Consider the following 22,178-nt stretch of genomic DNA (forward strand, 5'->3'; position numbering starts at 1 on the left):
CTTCTTAACTCTTCTTCATCCTGAAAAATGTATTTCTGCTTCATAGAACTTTACGTGAGGAAAAAATACTCTGATCCCTGCCCCCTCAAAGAAGTTTTAGGGTAACGCCTGGGATCCTGCTATTAAAAGCAGAACTCAGCTCTCTGTACTCATTGTAGTTACAATGTCCTTGCATGCATCAGAGCATGCAAGAAGGGCATGGAAAAGCATGGGAATACTGAGAGCCAACAGTACGTTCATATTTATTGAGCAATGTCCACAATACTGCAGCTGTTTGTACATTTTTAAAGTAATGCTGATCTGCTGATTCTCATTCAAACAGATGAAGGTCACTGAAAAGCAACATTGGCACGGGTGGGCTGAGGGGCCAGAGGTGACAGAGCTGTCCCCTCCTCTCCCATCGATGACAGGGAGTGCAGACAAATAGCCTGGGTAAATACCAGTGAGTTGCTCACAGTGAAACACCTCAGGGGTGTCATTTCCATCCAGCTTTGGCCCTTGCACCAAGGGAAGGACACAAAGTATCCCAACCCCTCAGTGATCCACTGCAGGCTGTCAGTCAGACTCACTGTCCACTTAGTTCTGTCTGGGAGAAGTGAAGAGATCTGGACAACCAGGAGAGTTTAGCACAAACTAGAGTATGAACTGTACACTTTAAATAAAAATAAGGATATTTCAGAAGCACTTGAAACAGTGATTAACCAAAAAATACTGGGCTCTGTGATTATGATTAGTAATAAATATAAATTACTTAATGTTTATATATATATCAATTTAAGTAGACTAACGTCACTTGATAAAGTCTGATCTTGAAGTGTGAAGCAGCACATACTGCATTAATTTCAACATGAATATTTGCACACAGCCCATTCAGGTCCGTAATTAAGCTAATGCAGGGAAAGGAAAATACGCTCCCTTTGGACAGAGAGTTTGAAACCACTCCTGAAGCCATTCCAAACCTCGCAGATGAGTTGCTCCAGCCACCTCTCGCGGCGGCCCATCCGAGTTGCTGAAGCCGCGCTCGGCTGCAGCGCACGCCAGTCCCTGTGCAGCGCCGCCCGCCCGCAGCAGTGCGTCCCGGCCGGCTCAGAAGAAGGTGGTGTCCGCCGAGAAGGCCCCCGCCAGCCGGAAATCCTCGCGGGTCAGCACGCTGTACATGCGCTGCGGCAGCGCCTTGGAGTATGGGGCGGGCCGGGGCACCGAGGTGCGCAGGATCACCTCCCGGCCCGTGGGCGGGGGGAACTCCGACTGCAGCCCCTGCCTGCGCTCCTCCTGCGAGCCAGAGCGCCGCAGCTCCTCCTCCAGCGGCGGCACGGCGGGGACCTGCGACAGAGCACAGTGACAGGGCAGGCTGCTGCCTAACACCGGGACTCAGAAAGCTGCTCTCAGAGGAAGATTAGAAATGGGGAACACAGCTAGAGGCTTTATGTGTACACAGAGCAAAGGACTAATGGGATGCTAGGAAATAAAGCGAACGTAACCAGATGGAAGAACCCTCGTGTGGATGGTGAAGCTCTGCCCAGCTGAAGTTCTGATGTGGCAGTGTGAAGCAAGGGTTGTGACTGGAGGAAATGGCCCTTTCTCAGACAGGGTGCTCTCCTCAACTCCCTGCAGCTACAGGCTGCCAAGGCAGCCTCCACTTCAAAATCATCAGTGCCCTTACTGCAGTCCTGACAGTCACCTGCCTTTCAGACTCCAACACTACTGCAGGATGGGCTTTTCATGGCCAGAGAGCCTTGCTGAAATCCCCCTGCTGCACAATCCCAATGGCTGCTCATTGTCTCAGAGCCAGGCAGCAGTAACCCTGACACCTGGATACTGGAAGAAGGGCTGGCATGCCCCATAAACATTCCCTGATTACATATACCTATGGATACACACACACCCAACAACACCCTAATAGGGTCCTTCCTAATTCAAGCGTGTACAACTCCACACGGGCACCATCACCGAGGTGTGGCAGAAGCCACAGGCTGCTCCTTGTGGTCCCTTGCTGCTGCCCCTACTCCCAGCCCTCTCCCAGGAGCAGGGGGACCCAGCCCTGCTTGGCTCTGCAGGCTGTGCCACAGAACCTACCAGGGACAAGTACCATGTGTTCCCACAAGAACAGCTTGAGGAAACCAACAGAGAGGATCTTCCCTGTGCTACACTTTACACAGCTACTCTGCTTCTTTCCCAAATATCTATGTCCAGAAAGTTGCATATCCTCAGGAAGCACTAGTGTTGGGAATGCAGCATCCAGCTCATTGTTCATCACCACCTCCCTCCAAAACATCAACAAACAGTGGTGGCAACAAAGAATGTAAAAGCATGGCCATATATTTCAGCATCAGAAAACATCAATACTCACTTGAATAAAGTTTTTTTTGTTTGGTTTGGTTTTTTTGAGAGGTTTTTTTTAAAACATTTCTCTCTCTTTTCACTATGCATTATTAGGCTCTGAAAATAAAGTGTGAATGCAGAAAAACCATTCTGGAAACAAAAAGTTACTTTTATGCTCGACATGTGAACACCAGTACAAACTAAATCTGGCTGCTGCACTATATCCACCAGAAGGTTCAGCTCTATGCAGAGAAGATGAGAGGGAAAGGAGGGACAAAGTCGGTTACCTCATCAGAAGATTCAGTCAGCTTGGAAAGGGATGAGAAAAGAACCAGTGATGAAAGACAGAAACAAAAGCAAGTCAGAGGTGACTTACAAGAGGTTAGGAGGAGACTGTAGGTTTAAGAGACATCATGCACTCCAAGAACATGCACTGGCTATCAGAATTTTCCTGAGAAAACTCAAGAACAGAACACATTATACACAGCTCAGGGAAGAGTCCAGGTTCAAAAGGTAACGAACAAGGAACTCATTTCACTTCTATTTACCAAACGGCTCTCTACTGAAATAACTCATGGCAGGTTAAACACAATGTGGGGTTTGTACCAAGTTGGTTCCTGTCCCACTAAGAAACCTTAATTAACACTGACCAGCTAAGAGTGAGAAATACCTGTAACCCTGCTTTAGTTAGTGGTGTTTCAAAACACAACCATAGAAATTTGCACACATCCTAAGGGTAGAAGCTTAGATTTGAAAACCCACTGCCTCTCTTAAAGAGGAAAGTGCATATGTGTGCATCACTTACAGGGCACAGATCTTGGCCTTTTAAAAGGTAAGGGTGGCTGCTCAGCAGCTTCAGGTTTGGAAACACAATTTCCTTAGAGACTGGAAGAATAAAAGAAGTGTCCTGATTTTCATTCCTCAGAATAACCATGGTCTGTTTTCAGAATGGTCCTTTTTATGCTGAGTTGCAAAACACAGATTATTACAAAAGCATTGATCCCTTTAAAGTGTTTAACACCCAATCACAACATTTTTCCAGCAATTATTTCCAAATGGGATTTCAGGCTGCTACCTTGTTATTACCACTGTAGTTAAATTTGAGTTAGAAAATCTGATGCTATGAAGAGGTGTAATTCTGATAGAAACTGAAGCCTGACTGCAGTCCATGAGGTTTGGAAATCATTACTTTCAGATTGATTATTCCAAAGACTGCTTAAGAGAAAAAGGCAACATTTGTATCAATATCAGCAAGGGAAGGGTCTCCAGAAAACAAATGCAACACTGGCAATAGGTAAACTGAATGCAGGGACTGAAAAAGAACTGAAACTTCCTAAGCATGCTGGTTTCCACAGAAAAAATCTCAAGTATTCCAAGCATAAGCCTCAGTTTAAGAAGTTACTGCTTCTGAAATATCTAATATTATGACCTGTTTCTCTACATTCCTCTGTGAAACAATCAACACTTAACCTTGTTGTGATAAGGCAGAAATTTGTCTTGCCTTAATAGCATTACTGATGTTACTACTGGCAGTAGTATTTAACGCATTACTGACACCTCTGTCTACCCAGCTGGCTTCAACTGTTTAACATCCCAGCTCACTCAGTCTTCTTTGGTCTTGCAAGGTTCTGTTACAGCCAAAATCATGTTGAACATCACAGAAAACACCTCAAGCACACACATGGCAATACATGCAGATATGCAGACAAATACACTGGCACCATGTGGTAACTCATTGGCTCATTCTGGTTAAATCAGAAGTGTCTGCAGCACAACCCAGAGCTCTCTTACCCTCTGAGCATTCACAAACAGCTTGTGAATGATGCTGCCAGCAGGTCCTCTTCCTGCACCAACAACTGACACTTCTGGCTGCTCCAGGAGACTGTTTACAAATCTGATGGAACAAATGATTGAAAAGGAAAAAGGAATGGTTAATCCTTGGCCAGATCCAGTGTGCTGATGTAAACGAGCTGTTTCCTGTCCAAGGCCTTCACCAAGCATCATTTGCTCAGGGGGAGAACTGGCAGATTCTCTTGCTTCTCTATTCTAAAAGTTTAAGGAAAAAAATCTCCTCTCATATACCTAAGAATGAAACCCAGGCTCCTAAAGCAGATGTATAAAATCAACAGGAAAGCCTCCATGGTGTTGGCCATGCAGAAGTATTCACAATGTGCCAATTTTCTTTAGCACACAGACATTGCTTTGGTCAGACACCACATCTCTGAACTCCCAACATGTACTGCACAAATGTCATCTCTCCCTCCCAGCACAGCAGCAAGAAGTTAACGTGGGTTTTATAACATATTAGTCATCTTGAGCAGCAAGTAAATAACCTGACAGCAGGTAGTGATGCAAGGGAACATTCCTTGTCACTTTCCATTCAGAGCTGCTCAGTGATGTTTCACATCAGCAAGGAGACAAGAATAAGGAAACAACTGTGGAAGGGCTATTTCATTCCATAATATTTATAAAAAATACTAAATTTCTAGTCCTAATTTTAGGTATGGTAACAGAGTTCATCAAAAATACCTTTCATATACACAAAAAAAAGTTAGTCCCCAGTACTGTCAAGACAAAACAAATTCTATTAAAAAAATCTGGATCAAATGTCTCCAAAGAGAGGCTTAATTGGAGGAGCACTGAGGGTACCCACACACATCATTTCCAGACAGTCTAGTGACAGGAATACCCAAATATGATTCCTAAATATTTCTTTATTGTCATCATTGTCCTAAGTTTTGAAAGTAGGGCATCACAGGAAAAGCAAAACAACACAGTGAAAAATAAGAATTCAAAAGTCACCTCTGTAGATCTTCTTTCTCCTCTTCATTTTCACATTTCTCTACCCCAAATTTTGCTTTGAGAGACCTTGCCCTGGCAATGATGGCTTCCACACTCATAATCTGAGCGATGATTTCCTACAGGAGTTTAATAAAAGGGAAAATTAAAAAGATGTTCTTTTAACATTGCCATGAACAGTGCAAAAGTCAATCAGGTTTTCAGCTCCAGCCACTACAAAAGCCTTACTTCCAACTTCTTGTCCTCTGGACTGGGAAACCGTAGCACTTTGCTGGAATGGGATATTATCTGCTTAATAATCTTCTTAACTGAAGATATATCTTCTACTGCTTCTATTATATGGAAAGAAACAAAGTTGTAATTACTGACTGCATCAGTGTTCCCCCTCAAATATCTTAATAATTTATTAAACATTATTTACCTTCCTCCTTTACCTTGAGTACAGCTGCATGGATGATGCAAGGCAGGAGATGCCTTGCAAGGTCAGCTGGCTTCTGAACTGCAAGGTAATGAAGCACCTGCAACATTAGAAAATTTAATACTTCAGTGATCAAAACTACTTCCCAAAGATGAGATTACCTTGGAAAGATGAATTCCAAGAATGGAACACCACTGTAAGACTTGAGAGGCAGTTTTATGTTAATGCTCCCAATAGGTTAAAATAAAACTAAACTGTATTAGGAAACTAAAATGTTCCTAACACATATACAGGTAAAAATCTGATTTATGTACTAATAATTTAAAGAAATACCTAAGTAACATTGCATACTTTTAGGTACTTCAAACACCCTCCTGTACAGCAGCAGGAATTTCCAACCAACCCTAAGCCACGCACTAAACAGTCCAGTAACTCCAGGGACACAGTGCAAGGGCCTGTCAGTGTTTAAATGCTGCATGGGGAGGAAGGAAGGGCTGCAGGGAGCCCAGACTGGCACCAGCCCCAGAGCTTTCACCTTCTCAGCCTCCCTGGTGTCATCAAAAAGCCTCTTCTGCCTCCGTGCTGGGACTGGCTTTGCTGTCTCCCAGGCCTCCACCCACATGTTGCTGGGAATCTTCATCCGGGCACTCAGCTCGCCCCTAATGACTTTATTCCCCTTCTCATCAATCACTTCCTCCTCGATGTAGTCCCGAGGTGAGTACCACCTCACAAAATCCTCCAGACAACAGCCAGGATTAGCTGCCTGCAGGGAAGACAGGACAGAAAATTTGTTCCTGAAAAATCCTACAAAAACATGACAGCCTGGGTAGGAGGGCAGTGTGGTTTAGTGGTTAGAGCACAGAGTAAGAGACAAAACTCAGGAAATTCTTTTGTCCACAGCCAACAAACTGTACACCAGGACAGAGGGAATAAAGCATAAACCAAGACAATGGCAAGGGGTAAAACCCACATCAGCAGCAGAAAAAATCACCTTCTCACCACCCACATGTACATTCATTACATTCATCAATTATTTCAGGCAAGCTCAAAATTATGCTGTTAAGATCCCACCTGGCACCTGCCACATGCAATAAATAGGAATTTTCACTACGCTTATCCCATTAAAGACTAAAAGAATCAGTGGGCTGCCTAAGTATGCTTTCAGCACTGACTTTCCATCTTTTAACACTCCAGTGACAAAAGTCACTATTTCTTCCTCTTTCCAAAAGGAACTTAAAAAAAATATCTTCCCCAAACAAAAATAACTTCATTTATCATAGATGAAATATCACCACAATTAACTACATCTATAGATCCAGAACATAAAAGGAATCTCAGTTTTAGATTTGATGTACCTATGAAGAGTCTATTTGTGCTTCCAATTATAGTTCTCTGTTTATTATTTTGAGATTTTAGATTACTTGCGTCATATAAATAAAACTTCTACATATATCTAATATGCCATGAGTCACAGTTAATAAACTGATTACTGGTATATTATAAATACTCTAACTGTATAGCACATTATATCCTTTTACCACAAAGACTGCAATAATTAAAAAGATATATATGGCTATTTCATTACAGAATTTCCAATCTTTTTAGTGTTGAGCTCCTATGATGACAGCAGTGGATGTGCTCTTAGCTCCCTCTGCAGAGCTCAGACAGGAAATGAAACCCAAAACCACAGTTAGTCCAGTCCCAACCTGATGAATGTCTGTTTTAATTCACAACTGATCAACTGTATGTTTGATGTGTTTTTCCCCTTCCCACACACACTGTGTAAATTTACTGGGATGTTACAGTGTAACAGATCACATCCTCTTAGATTTTGAAATGTGCCAAGAATTTTCCCAATAGGTTTTTATTTTCAACTTGAAACTAACTGGAAACTGTTTTGTGGAGAAAAAAAAAACTTAGAAACCTTCAGAACTGTCCAACACAAGCAAGAGGATCAGTTTAATTAAGAAGAAAGCACTGTAATTTGACAGCAGTGCTACCTTGAAGGACTCCATGTCGGAGAGCAGGCAGGCGCTCTGCATGCGCGCCCGCAGGTGAGCGCCCTCCGCAGACGTCCCCAGCTTCGCCAGCACCTCCGACTGCTCCTCCAGCAGGTCTTCAGTCATGGGGGCTGGCTCCTGGGACAGGGAAACACACAGGGTTACTCACAGCCCCTCCTGGAGTCAGCCCGGGGCATGGGAGGAGAAGCAAGAAGCTCCTTCTCACCCCTTCTCACTCTGCTTCCTTTGTACTCAAAGGGAATTATCACAGCTTTCTACTGCTTAAACAGTTCAGACTCAAGTTGTGCATCTAACAAAGAAACTAAACAGAAAATAACCCGGGAATGATGTACCAATACAAGGATAAATTACTAAAATGCCAAAATCCTAATGAAATCCTGGAAATGTTTGACTGGTACAATTTTGCTGAGATGGATGAAAATCTACTCAAAGCAATGCAGAATTTTTGCTGTTGATACTGTCAGCACATAATGAATTGAGAACATTTTGCCTGACTACTTTCTGCTCATATGTTTTACCCAAGCAAAGCAACAATTTCTCTCAGGGGAATAAAAACCACTGTATTCTTCATGCATGGCTGATTTCAAACTACTTTCTGTGACAGCACCACTTCCTATTCCATCCCTGGTCACTCTGCAGGAAAGCCTCTTGTCAGGTAACATTTCTAGTTGTTTGATGATAAACCTGCTGTAAAGGATGGCACCAAACCTAATGACTATGGCCTTTATGAGCTGAGAAATTATGAAAAAACCAAATACAGCAGCAAATCTGACGTGCGAAGTCAGGCAGAAATCTCCGTGGTGCAAGGACCACAGCAGCTCCTGTTTCATAGGAAAGAAAGCAAGGAGGGGATGGAAGATGCCTCAAGAACTGGAAATAAAAAAACCCCAAATTTAAGGTAGGCAAGGAAGTTTAATTCTCGTTTAAATGTATTATTTGGAGTGAATTTTGCTACAGACACTCACTCTCAAATAAAACAAAGAACAAGTGAGATTAGCAGATTTAGTTTTAAAGATTAAAAACAAGGTATTAGGTCAAAAAACTCAGCAATTTTAACAAGAGACAAGGCTGTAACCTGCAAACTGTTTGCAGTTTCACAATCCCAGGTATGAGGCACATTCTGTGTGTTCCACTGCACATGTGGCTCAGCTCCTGCTCCCTCACCTGTGTTATGGGAACATAGAGAGGCTCTCCAGGATGCAGCAGCATCAGTTTTCCATGTGGGTGCAAACGACCTTCTGGTTTTAAGTTTACAGACTCTTTTGCTCCTTTCTTGCCATTTTCCTGTCCATTTCCTTTAAGATCTTCTGTGTCACTGAGACATTCAAAAAATTCCTCTTCACTGTCACTCCAAGATTCCCAAGACTTGCCAAATTCCTTTTCCTTGTCAGGGTTCTCTCCAGAGTGGTCTCCTCCTTTGGCAGCATCACCAGAAGCACCACCAGGTGAACGATCAGACATGCTCCCCCTTTTCCCCTCATCTCTTGCTTTCTTCCTTTCAATGCAACAATTTAGCATCTAATTCAACAAGTTAAAGGAACAAAACAAAAATTGTTCAGCAATTATTTCCCTTATGGAGACAATCATACAGAAAAACTTGTAGAGCCACTGAAAAGGTCTTACAGTTCTAAAAAATAACAATTCCACTGAACTTGTTGCTGTAACCAAATTTTTCTCAAGAAATGAATTCCACACCCAAAAAACACAAGCACAACTAAATCTACAAAAACTACATATTTAGCTAATCATTGCTATAATTTTGACAGTTTCCTTAGGAGAAAAATCATTCTTAAATTTGGGTTATTTACCTGAAGTTTCTGGTGCAGTAAACAACATCTCAGATCTGGAGAGCCATTAGCTAATCTAACAGAAGGCAGAAATGTAACCATTATCAATTTCATACACATGTGGTCTTAAATCACATGAAATCTAGAACAGCCACAAACACCCACACTGAACCCACCCCCACCATTTAAATTACACAGCTCTTCTATTGTCTCAGTAGACAAGCCCGGAATTTAAATTACATGTATTTCCCAGAGATCATTTCAGGAGCTCAGAGATCACTCACACTAGTGTGAAACACTCTGCATTCCTGGAGGTCAGTTTTCCAGTTGGAAGTTGAAAAGATAACTGCTTTCAAACAGGAATTAAGCATCTTTGACTGTACTTTTAGAAGTGCAATGATACAGTGGAGTCATTGCTATACATTTCAGCTTCTATTTTATCAGCTAGTGTAACCATTTCAAAGTACGAACTAGTGACTAAATAGCCAGTCTGTCACATCAACAAAAAACCCCAAACTCCAACCAAAACACCACGACCCTAAAAGCAGGGTATGTTATTGCTCTACCTCATCTTGAGAGAGCCCCTGGTTTGGTCTGCCCCAAGCTCTGCTGCAGCAGACAGAACCTGGAAGGGTTGGAATACCTGAAAAGGCCATTGCACCAGCAATGGAACAGCTCCCTTAGAAGAGAGGTGAAACTACACCACAGTAAGTTTTTTTCCTCACCCTCATTCACACAGTGAAGTGAATGTCTAAGTTGAGCTTCCCCAGCCATCTTGAAGTTTTCAAGGTAGGGCACAGATGCTTGTCCTTACTCCCTGCCCTTTCTTGCATTAAGGAAGTAGGGTAATAAAAACAGAGATAGCATTTGCAACTAAAAAAACCCCAAAACTATATGTTTCAAAGTCACAGTGACGCCACTCAGCTACTGGAACAAAGAACATTTTCTATGGCCAAGGAGCAACAAGAAGTCTCACCCTGGAATAAGGTAGTTGTTCTCCCATCTGTAACGCATTTCCAGCACAAACTCTTGCCAAAGGTGTGCCACTCCTTTAACTCCTCCATGGTAGAAGTTTATCATACAAAGACATAAAGCTAATTTGTATGTCAGACTGTCAGATGGAGCAGATTTAAACTGGCTGAAGAGATTCTAGGAAAGAAATAAAAGAAAGCAAGAAATACAGAAACAATGGCGTTGTTTTCCAAAACCACGTGATCTCTTTCCTGTCTGTAAGTGTAAATGGCTAAGCAACATCTTCAACTTAGAAGATACCAATAACTACAGTCTTTGGAAGAAAAAAGGAATGAAAAGGAAACAGACATCATCACTATTTCTACCCAGATATTTCACAAAGGTAAATTCATCTTTCCAAAAGCTAAGTGTTACAAGATATAGGGCAAGCACAGCAAAGTCTATATAAACACACACTCAAAATTGCTTTCTCTCTTGTGTCACTCAACAAAACTTACATAATCTTCATTCTCTGGAGGAGGATTGTTTCCTGCTGAAGTGCTGGCTCTGCTTTCAAATACATCTGCAAGTTTGTCAGCAGCATCAGGAAATAAGAACTTGAAGAAAAAAAATTAACCCTAGCATCAGTATGGTTTTCCTGCCTTTCCCACTTTCTCCATAAAGCTACTGCTGGCTTCATACCAGCAATCCCTGTAATTAAAATTGTTAGCAGACTTCAGAGATCAGGTTTAGCCCACTTATAATACACAGACTTGTATCAACTTGGGCTGTTCCCAGAAGCTGATAAATGCAATTCAAACTGACATCAGATATCTTTAAATCTGCCATAGGCTCTAAAGCAAATGCAACAGTGTATGAAGTCCATGTTCTCTCTGAATCCATGTGCAGGGACAGCTCACTCACCAGGAGAATGGTGTTGAGCACATCATTGTTCAGAGGAGACTCATCCACACCTCTGTGCTTGCGGATCTTCTTCTTGGCACTGTGAACCATATTTGTGACTGATAATTTGGGGATGGGGACTGGTGCTGGCTCCGTGAGCTTCGACAGCGCGTGGGTGATATCAGCAACCTCTGGCAAGTAAAATAAAAACAATTAGAACAAAATAAAAAAAAAACCCCAAACACTACAACATGTCTCTTCAAGAGTTCACCTGTCTTAATCAGCCTATTTATCTTGTATTGATATTTAGCCCCTTGTGAACCAGAGCTACACCTCTGCTGCCAGGTTCCATGCCTGACATTCACTGTTCTTAACAAATAGAGGCAGCAGAAGGAGGTCACAGATGAGTCACAGACTGTCCTTGATTTAATTCACCAAATAAAGCCTAGACTGAGCTGGCTGCAGGTAGTGCCTGCTGTAGCAGCACTGCTACTGCAGAGTTACCAACAGAGTATGCCAAAAGCCTGCTCAAGACTCAGTATTTAAACCTTGTTTATACATACCAATAAACACACTGCAGGTAACAAAGACTGCTCCAGCATATGCTAAAGCTCTAGATAAATATTAAATAAATCCTGTATTAATCACTGGCCTCACAGAGTGTAAGCACATTTCTGTTTTAGAGTCCTCAGGTAAACTTCTCAAACCAAAAGACTGGGTTTTTTTCAGAGCTGCTGCTGGTAAACTCTAGAATGTCTCTTACAATAAACTGAATTAATATTGTTATAAGGAGAGCTGACAAATTTAAGTGAATAATTAGCAGCAGACTGAAAAAGTCCATCTTGGCAAGCCCAGAGCTAAGAAGGGCTAAAGGAACTGTATGTCAAGCACTAGGAGTAATACACACCCTCCTCAGTCCAACACCTTTCTAAGCTCTGTAGCAAGCTCCTTCAAAACTAAGATCAAGTATAACCAATGAAAGTTATATTGATATTTGAAGGGAAGAACAGGTGACAAGCAGCAGGAGGGAAGGGAATTTTCACTATATACAGCAAAAAAAAACCCAAAGAGAGGGACAGAGACATCAAAAAGATGGCAGTATTTATACAGTTGGGATAAATCCTGACTTGCTGGTCAGATAATTTGGGAAGTTTTAATTTCCTTTTTTCCTTAAAAGTCCTTGAAATGGAGAGGATGAGAGCAGAGCCTTTCAAACAGATTAAAGACTCTTTAAACTGGCTGTTGACATCTACTAGAATACAACAAAAAGGAGAAAGAAGTGGTAAAAGCAAAAATACATAAAACTATACAGAAAAATCTGATGTGTCCTATAACCAACTCTTGTACATTCTAGTCAAATTTTAAGCTTTTATATTCCTGTAAAAAGAAACAGCCACAACCATAACAGAGGCAATTGTCCCTCTGAGACTCTGGGAGCTAAACTAGTCTAGAATTTATGAGAAATTTCACCATGAAGCCCTGGCCAGAAAATTCCCAGGAGTATTACAGAGAATGTAAGAGTTATAAATACCAGTCAAGATAAGGGTACAGGGAAGATAAACTAACACAAAACTATTAAATACAAGTAACACAAATCACCTGGATTTTAGTTTTACCTTTTCCTTCCTCATCAAATGCAGACCTTCCAAGTATCTCATCTGTTGACTCCTTCCGCCGGCAAAGCTTGAAGAATTCAGTAAGGAAGTCCCCTGGTAGAGGAACAGAACTCCTGGACTCAGCCAAAAATCTCACTGAGCAATGAGCCAACACTCAAAAATTATGCCCCAAGGACAGTAATTTTTATCTTTTCTTCTGAAAGAACATCTGATAATTTGTTCTGAAGCACAAATATCTTGTGCACAAAATCCACATAATTAAATTATCTGAAGCACAAAAACCACATAATTAAAGCTTAGGTAAATGCACACCCAGGCAGCTGTTGGCCACCTCTCCAGAGCACAGCTCTTCCTACATGCCTGCAGTTTAATTCACCCAAAACAAGAAAAAACTTGGAAAATTTTGAAGCCCTTTTCCTCACAAGCTTAAAGGCAAGGACAGATAAGAGGAGTACAGCTCTACAGAAGTATTAATCCTTCCTGTCAGAAAGGTTGGTTGAACTAAGGAGATGAATACATACAAAACACACTTAATAAAGTGTGTTTAGAAAATCTAAATTTTCACAGAACACAGAGGAAATTCTTATTCCCTGGAACCTGGTGAAATAAGAATAGCAATGAATTTCACCATACACAGACAGCGAATAAACTACAACAGGAACTTATGTATTTGCAAAGCTTGTGTTCTTGAAAAAGAAACCCAAAATACTGTTCACTCAAAAAAATAAGGGGAGTGAGCAAACAGGCCATCAGGTAATCAACAACTCAACCCTAACTTCATAACTTAGTAGTTTTAGTTTAAAAGCTGCAAGAGAAGACAGGAAATTCTGATGTCTTACCCAACAGACACTGAGGGTTATCTGCTTTTCTAACTCTCACAGACCACTGGGGTGCTTGAAGTGGATCCAGGTCACTTGGGGGAAAAATAATTTAAAAAAGAAAAAGAAAAAAGAAGAAAAAGAAAAGAAAAAAAAAAGAAAAAAGAAAACCAAATGCCACTATAAGTATTGGAAAGATGAGTATCAAATTCTCAATAAATGTCATGTCATAACCAGTGAGTACCACATTCACAGGAGAACATGGCAAGCCAGAGTCCCTATTCTCATGTGTGTGCATGACATGAACAAGAATAAATACTTCTTCTGTAGCAGGAAACCTGGATGACAGTTTTTGGGAGAGGGATATCAAGCAATGAATACTTTTACCTTCCATGCTCCACTATCATCTTTTCCAGGAAATACATGATACAAAATTTTCAAGTCTAACATGAGGATATGCTCAAAACCAGGGGTTTGTGTTCTGTTGAGATTACAACACAATAACAGTTTCTCACAGAAATGCATTTCAAAAGGTGTTTTCCCAAATTAGATGTTCTATTAGCTGACGTTAGCATTCCTCAAAATGGGTTCTTTTTCACATGAGAAGCCACACAGTGTTTGAGATGACACTAAAATGCAGCAGTGAGCAAAAACAGGCACACTCATTTGCAACTGAGACAAGATACTTACGAATAAACATCGTTGTCAACAATTATCCCTTCTGCGAGGTGAGGCCACGTTGTGGCTAAATGCAGCTCGCTGAAACAAACCAAGATTTGTCTTTCAGTGATAGCAGAAAGTGTTCCCTCCATCACAGTTCATGTTTTGAAAGGTATTTGTGATAGTTGATATTTGATTCTTTGTTCTCCAGTAAGTTTTCTCACTGCATACGTGAGAGCAAGTCCAACCCTTGCACAAAGCACATAATTTTTAAGGTTTATCTTGAGATATATTTCAAGATAATAATTTCAGAGATAAATGGAGTACTGCAGAAGTTTATAGTAAAAGCCATAGAAGCTTGAACTCTGAATATCATCAGACAATTCTACAAATGACCTTATTTGCTATTAAACCATTACCCACCACAGATGTTTCTGATGCACTTGAATAATTAAGTATCTGTCGGACATGCTAAGTGGTAGGTAGGCAAAGCTAAGATTTGAAATAACACAACTTTAACTCCTCCATTAAGGAAGTTATAAAACAGTTTTCTGAATCTTCTCTTACCTAATAGGATCTTCACAGGCCCCAAATGGTAACTTCCCAAATTCCAGGCCTCCAACTTCTCCCCCAACTAGAGCATCTATATCTGGAGAGAAACCAAACACATTTTCCATAAAGAATTTGTGGAACATTTGAAGCAGCATATCACCTTCATTTCACTGCAAAGACTGTAACTTGCTGGATGACCAGAGAAGAGCTGAGCAGCTAAGGTGACTGAGCTAGGAGAACACAATCCTAACACACAGTCACAGTAATTGCTTCCAACAGAAACTGAAACAGGACATTCAAAGGGACACATAAAATTCCTGAAATTTGTGTTGAAGGAAGGTTATTCCCTTCATACAGGCAATGATGATAGCTATAAAGACAGCCCTAAAGCTTCAATGCTGGCACAAGAACAGACACAAAAGTGCCATAAAAATGCTTGGGCAGGAAATCAATTCCAAGCAGAAAAGGAAGACTCTGGAAGAGCAACTCTGCAGAGTGAAAAAACAGTTATTTTTAAAAGTTGACAATTTTATCAAAAGAGGACTTAATCAAATAATCTGCGGGATTCCCTGTAGTCCCAGGTACTTAGAGATGCCTCCCAGCACCCTCAGGCATTCCCATGTTATAGCCTTCAAATACATGAATCAAAACCAGACAGCCTCCACTTAACAAAAATTAAAGTGGGCAATAATAATGATGTATTGTAATGCCATTATAATAATGCTGTTACAGCATCTGAGCTGCAATTTTAACTGCATCTGGCAAACTGTTTACAAACAAAACAAGTGAGGTATTAGCACAGATGAAGTATCTGGATAACTTAATTACATTTTCTTTTGCAGAGAAGATAAAAGACATTTAAATTCTTTGGTTTTATTTATTTATTTATTTATCTTCAGAGAAGAGCTAATTGAGTGATGGTTATAAGTTACAGGTCTAGTTCTTCCCAGTGAACATAAAACCACAACTGCATGTAGCAACAGCAGAACTGATGCTGTCCATCTCCAGTTTCTGCAACTCACTTTGACACTGGCTCCCTTAACCACAACACTGCTACTAAAGGAGTGAAAGTTACTCAAACTGCTCCAATCAAGAAATATGATCAGAGTGGTGCAATTCATCCATGACAAACCTGAGATCCTGACTTAGTGAATAACTATGCAAGGCAGAGAGACTACAGAAAATAGATTTTGTGTCTGCAGAAACAATAAAAAGATAAAATCTGTCTAATTCATTTCCCAAGTTCTTTAAGCTTGGTTAACCAAAGAGGAACTATCATTTAAAACAGCACTGATTTTCTCTCTCTAATAAGCAGGATTCTCTTTAAACATGTTCAACATACATTCCTTAGCTACAGAGCACAGAATCAATCTCACTGCACACTTCTTCAAAACACAGGATTTTGATTACTGTATTTTTTTAAGCAAAGGAAAGCCAAACAATTAGATAACCAAGGTCAAATGAGTTATGTCTCTCCAAATGTACCCTAAATACCTCAAGCTTGTTATGTAAAACTGCTACCAAGTCAAGAAAAGAACTTGGGCATTTTAACTATTCCACCACCTTGTACCTAAAACATCACATCACTAATAAAATTGATGTTAAAGAGAAACTAATATCTACCTTTTTCCTATGGGTTTGTTTGCCTTTGAGAAGTTTATAATTTATTTTCTGCTACTACCTATTTAAAAACAGGTCTGTTAAAACCAAATCCTTGATACTCAAGGAAGACAACACCACCATCAAGAATAAAAGAGATCATTTTGAGACTACCAAACAAGTAACTACCTCTGTTTTTCCTAAACAGCATCACTTTACATCAAAAACTTGTCAAGTCTGCTCTATATACTTTAAATTTCAGTCTATATATTATTTCTCCCCTTCATGCAAGGCTACCATAACAAAAGACTTGTTCAGAAATTCCTCCTGCACTAAATTTAGTATTGAGTCAACAATAATCAAAATCCAAACCTTTACCTCAAGTGAGGTCCATGTAATATTTTCTGCTTTTCCCACTATTAATACACTTAGATAGTGAAGCATCAGAATACTTTATGGAAACAATTGACAAAAACTCCCACAAAGTACTAGCATCTTCAAGAATATTAATCTAAACATTTCCCTAAGAAACCCAGGGCAGAATTCTTCACAGATTCAGTCACCCTTTTCATTCCACATAGATACCACCATTTTAGAAACATCATTGTATTTCTAAATGCTGACTAACCTGTTTCCAGGCACAGCCCTACCCAAAACACCTGTCCCAGCCATGAGCTACAACCTGAGAGCAGCTTTAAGATGGCTTGCCCATCATACAGAGTGGGATTGGACTGAAGCCTTTCCTACAAAAGCAGAAAATGTTAGAATTCTTCTGGCAAGATACACAAATATTTTCCTTAGCATTGACTGAAAATGAGTTATTCAGAGGACAAAAGTCTCCTACCTGGTGGCTGCTGTGGCCAGAAGTACTGCTGCCAGTCCTGGAGCACAAAGGTAAGGCGAATAGCCATGCTAACTGGAGGCAGAGGCGTCAAAGGGCAGCCCTTCAAAATACCAGAGAACAAATGCAATGTAAAGAGTAAATAAATATAAATATTACATTAAATACCTAACATCAGTTTTGTACTCACAATCTTGGTTTTGAAGATGTCCAGCAGCCCTGACAGATGGGTGTACTGGCTGGGCACCTTGCGCAGATGAACCATCTCGAAGTCGGTGCGAACGCCCGGGCCCTGGCACTCCCCCACGTACATCCGGCGCCACTTGTGATGGATCTGCACAAACAGCGGCACCTGACTGCAGAACGGGAATGCTTCAGATCATTTAAGTGTCCTGCTGCCTCGTAGTCTCTACAACTAGCTGAATATGCTAGCATAATTTCAGCCTTTAAAATATATTTCCTCTTAGACACTTTGAAAGACTTCCCAGGAATCACAGAAAATCCCTGTTAATGCCATCATTAAACAGAATGCCCAACAAATTGCCATGCCACAATCACAGCCTGCTCCATGACTTCGCTTACCTCATTTTCAATCTATACAATTTTTGAGGAAGATTAGGGAGTTACTGTTACTACACACAGGGAAGAAATCCTCTTGCAAAAGTGATGTTTTATAAATTACATATTATTCCTACAACTTCTAGTAGCTTTTAACAGCCCCAAAGGTTTTCAAACAATAATTAAAATAAAGAAAACATTGATTCAATGTTTACACATGGGGATTTCTTCAATCCTTCTCTAACAATATTACAGTGCAAATAAACAAAAACCTCTGAATATATTTTGCTAACAATTTAATACTTTTTCCTCACCAATGCAGTATGCTGGAGTTTTACCTGTAAAAATGTAAAAATGTTTATGCTTTCACCTACCAGCCAGTGTTGCCCAGTGCAATGGAAATGGAACTCAGCAAGAGGTTGCACTTGGATTCACTAATAACAGCATCGTTATTTGCAGCTGGAGCAATAACCACAAACTCACGTAAGCCGTACCTTGAGAGACAAAGAGAAAAAAGTACATTTCTAGTCCCTGGCAAGCCAGCTGAAACACAACTCTTCAAAAATATTGCGACCTGGAGAACCTAATTATCACCAACAGATTGTGAATCTGTTAATTTGATGCAAGTACCTCTTTATTTTTAGAGAGGTCAAGAACTGAGTGGGTATGGAGTGCTGCAAATCCATTCCAACACTTTAATGTGTTTGACTGGGAGGACTTCCAGGTCTAGCAGTCCTGAGGTTTTCCAGTTTAAGTTCATAATGACTGAAACTGTTTATACATAAAACCAAGCTCTCTAGAACCAATCCTATTATGTGCTCAACATTTGCATTACTAAGAATATAACTGTTAAGGTGGTGCAGCTTTCCTTTTTAAGAATGTACCTAAATATTACATATATAAAAGCCTGGTTAATCTATGACATTGAGACAAATATTTGGGGAAAAAAAAAACCAAACCAAATTAAAAATAGGCCCACTATACCAGGCTTTTTTTGCATTCCTTTCTTGTGTCTAATACAAAGAAACAATTTACTTAAGCTTTAACTTTTAAATGAAAAAACAAACACACAACTGATTGTGGCAGATTTTCCAGCTGCTATGCTCATTTTCAGTAGAGATGAGAGGCAGCACACATACCATCTCACCAGACAGTGGGCTCGAGGAGGAAAGTCATTGTTCATGCACAGCAAGTCCTGCATTGGCAGAGGAAGGGCATCTGTGACAAAAATTGACACACAATCAATGCATCATCACATCCATCCAGCTCACTTACAATTGCCTGGTAATTCACTGTGTGAATGCGAAGCAAACTAAAAGCAGACATGTCAGATCACACTCATCAGACCTGAGAAAATCCCACACAGACACAAATCAGCACACTGTGGACTCCACGTTGTGACACTGTCTTCTCTCATTATCCTTACAACTACGGAAGGGAAATATCAGGTACCTTCTCCCAGCTCTTCTTTCCCTTCTTTGTCACTGGGTTCTTGTACAAGATAATGATGGGTAACTGAGAATTTGAAGTCTGCAAATGAAATTTCATCTGATTTCTCTTCCCATGTTCCTGTGGTAAATATACCCTGCATATAAAAAAAGAAGGTATTACCTCATAAATATAGGTTAAGATTCACTAGTCTTTAAAAGTCTTTAAAACTAAGTCTTTTAAATATTGCCCATATGATCAATAATGTTGATTCACATTTTTCTGCTGCCTAATGGCTCAGCATGACTTAATTTCAATAAGCAATTCTCAAAGCTCTTCATTATAAAGGTAGCTGGCTGCTAAAATCCATGTTGCCAATGATCATGTTCATTCCAAAAATCAAATACCATCTTGCATTCTTCAGAACTATATGGCAATAAAGATTGCATCCTCCCATATGCAACTGTACATCTGAAGATATGCACCCTCAATTTTGCCCAGAGACAGAAGCTTCCCACCTGGGATTTTATCTGTATCTAAACTATTCTGTGCAAATATTACCTTGATATTTACTTTCACCAACAAATGATTACTTTTATCTACAACTTACAAAACTCATAAGAATAATTAATTCTTACAATAAAAAAAAACCAAACCATATAAGAATAACTAATTTTTAAACAAAAATTCAACATGGGAATGTTTAAAAAAATCAGCACCACTGCTCCTACTAAAAGCAACTTGGACAATCCTTTGATCTCACAGGGTGTTAAGAAGAGAGCTCTGGTCTAGAAAAGAAGACGTGCAGGAATACAGGGACAGCTAATATGCAGTTCATTAGATAACACAAGTTTTATTCCAAATACTCTGTGCCTGACTAGAATGAAAAGCAATGAGATTCCCCTGGAAACACAGCAGCCATTCCATACAAACCAGCTGAGTTTATCTGCATTGCTGTGCAGAAGAGCTCAGCAATTTCCTCTGCATTTCACAGGACTGAGAAAGCATCACAAAGGCTCTAATTAGACTCTGAAAAAATCTCTCCCATCTATGAAGCACACTGAGTCACAACTAGCACTGTGCAAACCTCAGCCATAAGTACATGAAGTGTGACAAAGGCACAAAGCAGGACAAAAAGAGTATTTAGAGCAGCTTAGAGCATGTTTCCAGATTCAAACTTAGAATTTAAAAAAAAATCTCTAAGCCCTACAGAAAGATCCATCTTTGTCAGGGAAACAGCCTGTTTGGTAGATGATCCACCAATGAATTTACAGCAATTGTTTGTCAAATTGACACATCTACAAGTGAAATTCCCCAATAAAGTCATTATCTGCCACACCTAAGAAAACAGCAATAGATGAAATACATGTGTGCATTAACAAATACAGCAACAATTAGCAATTCAAATTCTACAGGAAAGTTCAGAAGTAACTGACCTTCTCTAGAGGTTTGCCAGAAGAAATCCCAATAAGTTTCCAGTCATTCAATACTTCTTCTATTTTTGAAATAAATCTATTAGGAGGGGAAAAAGGCATTAAAATTTGCTGAACACTAAACCTGTATTATAATTCAGCCACCTCAAAGCATGCAGTATGTTGTTCAGATATAGAATTCCTCAGAAAAGCCCAAAGAACAAAAAAACAAAACACCACAAGTATCACAGTAAAGCCAGAAAAACTGCTTCCTTGTACACAAAAGAGTCTTTCTATGCTTAAATTTTACATGACAGTTACTTTCAGCTATGAGCATCTTTTACATGACAGTTACTTTTAGCTATGAGCATCTTTTGACTGTTTTAAGAATCTCACCTTTTTCTGGTACTGCAGCACGTAACATCTGCAGCACATAACTCCTGTTTCATTGTTAACAGATGAACAAGCATTTAAGACAAAATTATCACTAAATTCAGATTTAAAGCACAGCACTTGAAATCTCTGGTCTCCTGTCTTAAACGTTATCACTATTGGAAAAAGCATTTAAAAAATAATACATTCACAGTGCAAGAAAATTCTTCGCCTTAAATTTCTTCGTACATTGTTCTACTAACTCTTAAAGGCTTCAGCTATGAGATGACTGTCTTAACAATCAGACAGCTACTTAGAAAACACATAAGCCTTGTGAATGCATATTCTAATCCCTTGCAAACAGGTATTAAACCGGACCTTTCGCTAAGTTCAGAAACAGCTCGACTAGAGCCTCTTAAGCCGCTCCTCGGCTGCGGCCTGAGCCTAACGCGGAACAGCCGGGAAAAGGCTCCGGGAAGGGCTCCGGGAAGGGCTCCCGGTGCTCCCGGCTCGGGGAGCGGCCGATCCGCGGGGTCCGGCTGTCCCCGGCAGGAGCAGCCGGGCCGGGCTCGGCGGAGCCCCCGCGGCACCGCGCGCCGAGTGAGGGGCGCGGCAGCACCTACCTCTCCCACTCGGAGGCGGTGGTGAAGTCCGTGATCTCGAACACCTCCGACTCGGGCTGCGGGGAGAGAGCGGGAGAGGCGGTGAGCGGAGAGAGCAGGGGGAGACAGAGGGAGAGTCGGGGAACGGGGAGCGAGCGGGAGGAGCGGGGCAGACACTCACGTCGCTGTCCGCCGCCATCTTGCGCCGCTGCCGGCCCCCCCCCCAGCGGCGGAGGCTGCCGGGAACGTGGCGGAGGGCGGCGCCTCCTCAAAGCCCAGACCTCCCTCACAGCCCGCTGTTCCTGGGCTCTTTCGCAGCTCAGTTTCCCCTCGCAATATGTTTCTCTTAGGCTCTTTCGGTCGTTCTGGTGGGGTTCACGCACAGCCTGGCTCCCGTCTCCCCAGGCTCCTCACGCCGGGTCTTTGTTTCCCGGCCGGCCGCAGCCCCTCACGGGGACGCCCGCGGGCGCAGTCGCTTCACACCGGCGCGAAGCTGAAGTAGGGGCTGCTCCCTCAGAT

The 22,178-nt window shown here is 41.1% G+C and overlaps 2 protein-coding genes across 3 annotated transcripts in view; one reads left to right on the plus strand and one right to left on the minus strand.

The window, feature by feature from the left end:
- The window catches only part of ZRANB3 (zinc finger RANBP2-type containing 3), a 42,653-nt gene extending 41,659 nt beyond the window's left edge, over window positions 1–994 (plus strand). Inside the window, exon 22 of the mRNA XM_041472917.1 lies at window positions 866–994. The gene's annotated coding sequence lies outside the window, so the exon portion shown is untranslated. The remainder of the gene's footprint in view (window positions 1–865) is intronic.
- Window positions 216–21,876, minus strand: RAB3GAP1 (RAB3 GTPase activating protein catalytic subunit 1). 2 transcript variants are annotated; one of them, XM_041472918.1, is made up of 24 exons: window positions 21,841–21,876; window positions 21,681–21,736; window positions 20,710–20,785; window positions 19,298–19,430; window positions 18,985–19,063; window positions 18,220–18,339; window positions 17,478–17,643; window positions 17,291–17,390; window positions 14,863–14,944; window positions 14,326–14,394; window positions 13,657–13,730; window positions 12,818–12,910; window positions 11,223–11,392; window positions 10,817–10,915; window positions 10,324–10,496; window positions 9,369–9,423; window positions 8,725–9,078; window positions 7,540–7,677; window positions 6,075–6,302; window positions 5,543–5,639; window positions 5,350–5,453; window positions 5,125–5,240; window positions 4,114–4,216; window positions 216–1,323 (listed from the first exon to the last, which is right to left on the minus strand). In XM_041472918.1, the coding sequence occupies exons 1-24, from the start codon at window positions 21,856–21,858 to the stop codon at window positions 1,087–1,089; spliced, it is 2,940 nt and encodes a 979-aa protein (XP_041328852.1). In that variant the 5' UTR covers window positions 21,859–21,876; the 3' UTR covers window positions 216–1,086. The 2 variants fall into 2 exon arrangements, with proteins under 2 accessions (XP_041328852.1, XP_041328853.1); XM_041472919.1 differs by lacking the exons at window positions 216–1,323; window positions 4,114–4,216; window positions 5,125–5,240 and having other exon boundaries at window positions 5,556–5,639; window positions 21,841–21,872.
- Between the last annotated feature and the right edge of the window lie 302 nt (window positions 21,877–22,178).

Source organism: Pyrgilauda ruficollis, unplaced genomic scaffold, assembly GCF_017590135.1.
Source record: "Pyrgilauda ruficollis isolate IOZ18807 unplaced genomic scaffold, ASM1759013v1 scaffold3, whole genome shotgun sequence".
Classification (NCBI taxonomy): Eukaryota; Metazoa; Chordata; class Aves; order Passeriformes; family Passeridae; genus Pyrgilauda; species Pyrgilauda ruficollis.